Genomic DNA, 8,390 nt, shown 5'->3' with positions numbered 1-8,390 from the left:
TGTCACATAGTAGGTGCTCAGTAAATATTGGTTTGAATAAAGACAGCGCCACTCTGGTAGGGACTGCTTTCTTTGGGGGCCTGCGCCACTCTGGTAGGGACTGCTTTCTTTGGGGGCCTGCCACCCCACCAATACCACGCCGCCACGAATTGCTGTGGGTGGAGGAGAGACAGTCTCGGCTTGAGCACTTTGCTCCTTTTAACTTTCCAGTGTGTAACTTGATGTGAGTGCACCCTAGAAGTTCCCTGGACAAGGCCACCGCCCCGGAATCAGGGCCTTCCCAGTTCTGCCTTAGGGGAGGGAGAATGGGGGTGGCCCACAGAAGACCAGTTCCAAGCGCGTCCTGAAGTCCCTCCCGCCGTCCCACGTCGCTTTAAGGCGGAGGCCGGGGAGGGGGCCCGACCCCGCCCGCCGGCTGGGCGCGCGGCTCCAGACTTCGGCATTTCCTCCCCGCTAGCTGGCGCGGCCTCGCCTCCCCTCGGAAGAGGAAACTCCCGGGGCCCGAGTAACGGGAACGAGCGCGGAGGAGAGCAGCGGGGAGCCCGGTGTCAGGAGGGCCGCCCAGGGTAGGAGGCGGGCCGGGCCGGGCCGGGCCAGAAGCTGGCCGTGGGCAGCGCGCCGGGGCGCTGGGTGGGGAGGGCCGCCCGGCCAGACGCAGCGCGCTGCCGGCGCAGGGGGGGCCCGGAGCTTGGAAGCCTTGGGAGCCGAGGGCGGGGCCGCAGCTGGAAAGAGAACTTGAGCTGGAGAGGAGGCCGAGCTGGGAAGGCGGCTTCCCCCAGCCCTGCGAGGGGGGAGCCGCCGCGAAGGCGAAGGAGACCGGGACAGCGGGGCTGGTGGGGTGCTGCGCGCATGCTGGCCGGGGGCACGCCGGGGCTGGCGCCGGCATGTCGGTGCATTACACCCTCAACCTGCGAGTCTTCTGGCCCCTGGTGACTGGCCTGTGCACTGCTTTCGTGTGCCTATACCATGTCCTGCGAGGGAGTGGGGGCGCCCGGGCCGAGCCCCCCGACGGCGCGGACGGCGGCTTCCCGCTGCTCAAGATATCTGTCCTGCTGCTCCTCGGCTACATCCTCCTCCGCTGTCGCCACGCTGTCCGGCAGCGTTTCCTGCCCGGGTCTCCCCGCCTGGGGGGTCACTCCACCTTCTCTCCAAGACACTTCCAAGAGCCCAGCCTCGACATCTTGCTGGAGAGTTACTACGAGCATGAGGTGCGCCTGTCACCGCACGTGCTGGGCCACAGCAAGGCACACGTGAGCCGGATCGTGGGCGAGCTGGTGCGGGCTGGCCGCGCCCGGGGGTCCCCAGGCCTTATTCCTGGGGGCACATTGGCCTTGGCCTTCCGCGGAGACTTCATCCAGGTGGGCAGCGCGTATGAGCAGCATAAAATCCGCCGGCCGGACGCCTTCGACGTTCTGGTGCCATTGCGCCTGCCGCCGCTGGTGGCGCTGGAACCGCGGAGCCTGGGCGCGCAGCCCGCTTTGGCCCCAGCCTTTCACGGCTGCTTCGTGTGCGCACTCAAGGCGCCGCCCGGGGCTTCTGGGGGTCACTGGCTCCGGGACTGCAAACCCTTCGCCGAGGGCTTCTGTGTGGACGTGCGCGGGCGGCGCCACCTCTCGGCCACCCTGGTGCTGCGCTGGTTCCAGTCGCATCTGCAGCGTTCCCTGGCCACCGTGCGCTACAGCCTGGAGGAGCGCTGTCGGGTCACCCTGACTCCGGGGGGCCTGGAGCAACCTCCCACCCTGCACATCCTGCCCTGCCGCACCGATTATGGCTGCTGCAGACTTTCCATGGCCGTGCGACTCATTCCCGCCATCCATTTGGGCGACGGTGTCTTCCTCGTGGCTCCACCACCGCCATCCTCACCCGTTGGGCCCCTGTCGGAGCTCCCGGAAGGCCTGCGTGCAGATGCACTTTGGGGCGTGAACACCGCCCGCCAGGAGCAGAAGCTGCTGGGCTGGCTGCAGGAACGGGCCCCTCCAGGTGCCTGCTACCTCAAGTGCCTGCAGTTGCTTAAAGCCCTCCGAGACCTGGGCGCCCGCGGGCTGGACCCAAGGGCTGCCGCCCAGTGGGGACGCATCCTGTCCTCATACGTGCTCAAGACAGCGCTGCTGGCGGTGCTGCTGTGCGAGAGGGCGCCCGAGCAAGGCTGGGATGAGGCTCACCTGGGCAAGCGCATGGAGCAGTTAGTTCGGTTTCTTAGGGACTGCCTGCTGGGACGCCAGACACTGTTCCACTGTGTTCTGGGCCTTGGCGGGGCAGCCGCTGAAGTGGGCCCACTGCCCAAGGTACTTCGTGAAGCCGCCCCAGTTGACCTCCTGGCTGCTTTCGATGGTCACGCCCGGGAACTCGTGGCTGCGCGGTTGCTGTCCACATGGCGAAGGCTGCCCCAGCTTCTGCGGGCCTATGGGGGTCCCCGCTACCTGGCCAGGTGCTCTCCACCCCGGAGTCAGCGCCCCCAGCACAGCCAGGGCTTCCCCAAAGATGAACCATAAACCCTGGCCTAATGCTCCTAAAGCCTCTCCCACCAGGTGGCGGTGGGGATGGCCATGAAGCCAGTTCAGCACCAGAAAGATGAGCTGCAGAAGGTGTTGGAAACTTCGGAGGATGGTATTTGGTGGCTTAAATGACACCCTTGGGTCCACAATCCAGGATAGTTATGGCAACTTCTTCACACCCACCAGAGTGTCGTAGGCAGGCTCCAGAAAAACATCCAACAGCAGCAGCTAAGAGTTAGTCCAAACGTTGGTTTGTGTGGAATGATTCTGTGGAAGGATCTGCAGATTTTAGGAAGGTCCCGGGAAGGAAGAGAGAGCTGGCAGCAGGAATAGTTCCCTCTGTTGGTTTTTGTGTCACAGATCTCTCTGCCCTCAAATTTAAAGAAGTTAAATTGTTTTTGGCTTGATGACTTGCTAGGTCCTGGGTTCTTGATTGATTTTGTAAAAAAACATAAATTTCTACAACTGGAATTGAAAGTTCTAGTCTGGGGGCTACTGTTCTGAGGAACATAGTTTCCACTCTTCAAATGAATATTAATGTATTTTTTAAATGGTGTAATCGTTAGTGTTTGATGGGATTGTGAAGAAGTAAGTCACACAGGTTGAGAGGCAGCCAAGAATTGGTTAGAGAAACTTCCAGAGCAAATAGCACTTTATTTTGATCAATTCTTTGTGATAATCGCTAGTGCCAAGTGTTACATCTAAAAGGGAGACTGGCTATATTTACTATTAAGAAAGGTGCAGTCTTGAAAAGCTGGCTTACTTTATTTACATCCCTCCGGGCACATGCCAGAATGTGTACCAGTCAACAGCCATTCATTGAGCCCATGCTGTGATCCAGGCACAGTGCAAAGCAGCATCAAAGTGCACGTTTAAGACAACACCGGGGAGGGCGGAAAACATGTTGGGTCTCGAGAAAGATGTATTTTAGTCTTTGCCTATCAAGGAGTCTCACTGGAACTTGCTGCAGGCTGGAGACAAAAACCTCTTTTTAAGGCTTTTAAGCAAACTCCTTTGCATGAGATTTCTTTCAGAGTTTAATGAGGTAATGAAGAGGAAATGCCTACTGTAGTGCCTAACTTGTAGTTAGTGCTCTCAATGCTCAGTAATGGTTAGTGGTTGAAAGTTATTCTCCTGTTGCCCAAGCTGCCTTTAAGTGGTCCTAAGGCGACTTTGAAGAGCGGTTGTCAGCACAGGTCTTGCAAAGCATTTCATTATGTATAGTTCAGTATCTGGGGCTCTGTCTTTGAAGATCCACGACTCCCTGGTCAATCAGCAGAGGAGAAATACAGAGGAGAGCATGAGGAGATGGGTGGAGATGAAGGGAGATAGCCCTTGTCAGCTTTTTTTTTTTTTTTTTGGTCCTTTGGACAGAAATATCACCAGGTTGGGTGTGTCTTGCAACCAGGAGGAGCCCCTTCTGAAATCCCTCTTTGTCCTCCCAAATTTCTAACAGCCCACAGTTCCAAGTTTAGAATGGTCCATCCTATGCTCTTCTACTAGAAACTGCAGCCAGTCCCAGTGTTACTTTGGGATTTTTTTTTTTTAAACAAAGACACGTACTCTCTTAGGCTCTTAAAGGGTAAAACTTGGGAGACAGAAATAGCCACCTGAATAGGGCCATTGTTTAATTCCTGAGTTACTTTGAGGGAACTCTAAACTTTCTTTAAGGGACCTAGTTGGCCACTGCAGGAAATCATTGTGAATAAATGATTTATAGGAAATCCTCATCAGAACTGCAGAGACTTCTTATATCCTTTGCAGCCTTGGACTGTAAGAGAAACAGTTGCAGATGTTCTGCTTTCTCCTTGAGGTTGTTTTGGGGAGAGTTCCCCTTGAAACCACAAAGATCATTCCTAGCTTTTGAGGTCAGTGTTAGGTTATAAGGTACTGCATTTAGCAAAGGGATCAGTCTACCAGCTTTACAGAGTTCAGTGTCCCCTGTAGTCATTTAAGTCTACTGGAGTGGGGGACATTGAGGCTCTGGGGGGATTATAAAGCTTTAAAAGCTGAATTTTCCAAATATTTCTAGCTAAGTTGATAGGTTCCTTTTTTATCTTTGTAGTGTTTTGAAGTTTAAATCTGGTAACATACTGTTCTTGTAGGTTTTTCTTTTTATTTTTTTCTTCAGGTTAATTACCCAAAGCCTCATCCATCCTCAATATTTTAAATTTTTATTATTATTTTTAAATTAATGGGCATTGTATTTGTTAATTTTTTTAATATTAATGTTTTATTTAAATGCCATGCTGAGCAATTGTTCTCTGGACATGGTAACCAAAACTTAGAGTTTTCGATCGATTTTGATCAATGTTTAGTAATCCCAAACATGTACTGTGTACAAATGAAATAATATGGCATATTAGCCAGGTGTGATGGTTGCCCAAGGCACTTAAATTAAGCTCAGTTCTGTATTTTATTAGGGCTCCGTCATGATCTTGATCAGAAAAGTACACATTTTTGGTGTATACCTGGTACTGGAGATTCATATTTGCAAATAATCTTATACAGGAAGGCTCAGAATTGCTTATGTTTAAAAAAAAAAGATTAATTGTCCAGGCAGTGCCCAAAGAAAACGTTTGGAGAAAATGACTCAGCCATTTTGCCACGAGACACCCTTCAGTACCTCCACTGAGCAGTCTTGGGAGCCATCCTAGAATGCTCCAGGGCTGAGAGTAGGAGGTGGGGTTTGCAAAATGAAACTGAAGTGAAAGAAGGGAGAATGTGAGTGAACCAAGAGAAATCTGAAGGACTCGGGAAGTAGGACCTAAGATGGAAGTGAAAGGAAGGAGAGATGGGGTGGAAATCATGAGGGTGGGAGAGAGGTTTGGGTTAGGAAACACATTTTTAGGTATGTGCTATATCAAAATCAGGGGTCACAAACTCAGCAGCCTGCAGAAGCAAGGTAGAGAAGGGGTGGGTGGGCAGTGGGGACCCCCTGTCTTAAGGGAAACAGCCATTATTTGGCACCATGCAGGGGAAAGGGGTACAGAGGGGCTGGAAATCAGGATTTTTTTAAAAGTTAAATTTCTGATTTTTAAGTAATTTTAACATTTCCAAAGCACCATGTGGGCCAAACAAAACTTTTGGTTAAGTCTGCAGGCCACCAGTTTACGACCCCTGACTTACACAGTTAAACTCCCAAGTATGTATAAGGTTATATTTATTGTTATGGATATGATGTTGTTATACTTAGTTGGGGGAGTGATATCTCAGTCTTCTTTATCTCTCAGAGCTAAGCTTTATTGTAGAAACAAACCAACAATATTAACATGGCCACAGATGACACTGAACTCACAATTCCCAGAAGGACCCTCTCGTGGAGCTGTTCTTTGCAGTCAGATCCTCCAGCAAACCATGAGGCCCGTTCTTGGCATTTCCTTCCTGGTGAGTCCGGGCTAAACTCCTAGGCTGTGTTGGAGTTTGAAGATGACTCATCAGGAAGGATTGCAGAATAACTTTTCTTTTTTATTTGCATTTTATTCTTATTTTAAAATTTATTATTATTATTATTGTTATTATTTTTATTTTTTTAGCAGTGTCCTTGCCTGTGCCTTAGCAAGGATAGCTGGTGGCCTTGAACACCAGAAAAACAGTGCTGGGTCTTTGGGCCCAGCTTCTTAGGCTTGTTACCATTCCCATTGCCAAGAACACTGTTCTGATCAGATGTGTCTATCCCTTTCTGACTCAGTGGCTCCCACCAAAATCAACATTCTGAAGGAATGAACCTAACAGCTTCCAGAGCGTCTCTTTTATCCTCCTGGAGTAAGTCACTTTTTCTGTAAAATGTGGCTTTTGACCTTGAGGCTGAAGACTTAATTTTCCCCACCCACCCATGAAGAGGAAAAAATGTTTCCCAGTGGTGGAAAAAATGAATCTCATTAACATTTCCAGTGTCCCTTGAGAGGGAAAGAAGTTCAGTGTTATCATGTGGCATTTGTTAATTTTTTTAAAATCTCATGTCTGTTACTAAGACACTACTGTTTATTCTTCTATACCTACACAGCTCATGATTTGGTGGGGATAAAGCAAGTATAAATTGGGAGCAGGTGAAGATACATGTGATCTTGTGTACAGAGAGAATAGACTAAAATGTGCAGCTAAATTATATGTAATCTGGTTTTTGAAGTATCAGATATTCAGGAATATTTTGAGCATCTTTTGCTTTAAAAAAAAAAAGTGCCTTGATTTAGTCACTTGACTTTAAAACATTCCTCTTATTTTATTGTGATTTTTAATGTGTGTTCTGACCCCAAACTGTGTATTATGATGCAGTGTGTCAGCTGCCGTCAGAGCATATGTTTTGTTCCAATAACAGAGACTAAAGAGTTAATAAATATGGTTCAGCTGCTACAGTTGTGTGATTAAAAGGCGTTTAATCACACCAAGTTTCTATGGCCCCAATAGCTGAGGCCTGACATTTGTTTTCTATTTCAGGTTGGAGTAAATTTGCACTTTTAACCACATGGATCATTTGGAGGCCTTGTTCTTTTATACTTTGCTTTGTTAATAAAGGATCTTGTAGAAACCTCTGGACTGGACGTCAGATTTGGGGAGGGGTCTCCTTCCCTGTGGCTGCCCTGGCGTATGATTCCTTACCTGCTCTCAGCGTCTGGGGGTGTGGGAGACTTTCCCACGCAGCAAAGCTGGGATCGTCGCTTGTACAGAACTGGCTCCATCCACAGGTGGGAAAGGAGGCCAGTTCATAGCTCTGCAGGCTTACAGCCTGGAGTCCTGCCTTCCAGTCTTCGATTTCCTTGCCTAGAACCTTCTGCCCATGCCCCCCTTCTACCCTCCTCTCCTCCCACTTCCACACACACTCCTAAATGCAGTTCAAGTCTTGGCCTGTGGCTAATTCATAGCTCAAGAATTTTACCCAGAAATCTCTCAGGCCCTCAGGCCCTCTGCAAATGGTAAACATTTGCTAATATGAAAAACCACCGGTTTAGTGAGAGATGGCAGCGTGGAGGCTAGGTGGGACTCTTCAAAGCCTTGGAGCCAGTGGAAATTCAGGGAAACTTGTACCCACAGGCTGATTAAACAGTAGTTGTGTAGGACACTTGCCCAGTGGAAAAGAGGGTGGGGGTGTGTTGCCTTTAGTTTTTTAACAAGTAGTCATTCAGTGGCTATTACCCCAGGCAAGGAGGACACACGCAGTGATGACAAAGACAGACGTGGTCTCTTTCTCATGAGCACAGACTGTTATGAGAGGCAGGCAGTTACAACGTCTCCATACAGTGGTGGATGTTGGGGGGGGGGGGAGGGTTATGGAAGCACGGAAGAGGGCACCTCGTGCAGTTCAGGGAGGGCTGCTTGGAATAAGTGATGTCTAAGTCCAGATCCAAAGACAGGCTGGGAGCTGGGCTGGAGAAGAATGCCTCAAGCACAGAGGTGAAAGGAGCATTTCAGTTTGGCTGGAAAGTGGGGACGGGGCGCGAGGAAGCTTCAGAGGCCAAGGGTGAGATGGGAGAGTTAGGAAGGCACCAGGACACCAGGGGTATTGAAGCCAGAGCTGCTCAAACTGGAGTGTGCAAATCACCTGGGAGTCTGTTAGGATACAAGCTCTGATTCATCAATGATGAGAGAGAATCATTGATCAGCTGCCTCCTTCACACCCCTTATGGGGCTTGAGCCTGAAACACAAGTATGTGCCCTGACCGGGAATCGAACCGTGACCTCCTGAGTCATAGGTCAACGCTCAACCACTGAGCCACACTGGCCGGGCAAGACTGCTTTTCTAACTAGCTTCCGGGTGAGTGTGCTACTGCTGGTTCAGGGGCTGTGCTTTGATTGCAAGGCTGTAAACCACACTGCAAGTTGGGACTGATCCAGAAGATACTGGATAGGCAAGAAATGGCAGGGTCAACATTTGAATTTGGCTCACGCTGGCTGCAA

The 8,390-nt window shown here is 50.4% G+C and overlaps 1 protein-coding gene across 1 annotated transcript; it reads left to right on the top strand.

Annotated features, from left to right (window-relative positions):
- Window positions 1-702: 702 nt before the first annotated feature.
- Window positions 703-7,024, top strand: ITPRIPL2 (ITPRIP like 2). The gene has a single exon (XM_014455340.2). It carries the CDS (start codon window positions 885-887, stop codon window positions 2,490-2,492), a length of 1,608 nt encoding a protein of 535 aa, XP_014310826.1. The 5' UTR covers window positions 703-884; the 3' UTR covers window positions 2,493-7,024.
- Window positions 7,025-8,390: the final 1,366 nt, after the last annotated feature.

Source organism: Myotis lucifugus, unplaced genomic scaffold, assembly GCF_000147115.1.
Source record: "Myotis lucifugus unplaced genomic scaffold, Myoluc2.0 scaffold_45, whole genome shotgun sequence".
Taxonomy (NCBI): Eukaryota; Metazoa; Chordata; class Mammalia; order Chiroptera; family Vespertilionidae; genus Myotis; species Myotis lucifugus.
The sequence above is the reverse complement of the archived record's forward strand: the minus strand, read 5'-3'. Positions and strand labels throughout refer to the sequence as shown.

Coding starts and splice junctions, on each gene's coding strand:
- ITPRIPL2 (XM_014455340.2), top strand. CDS start 885: ATGTCGGTGCATTACACCCTCAACCTGCGAGTCTTCTGGCCCCTGGTG.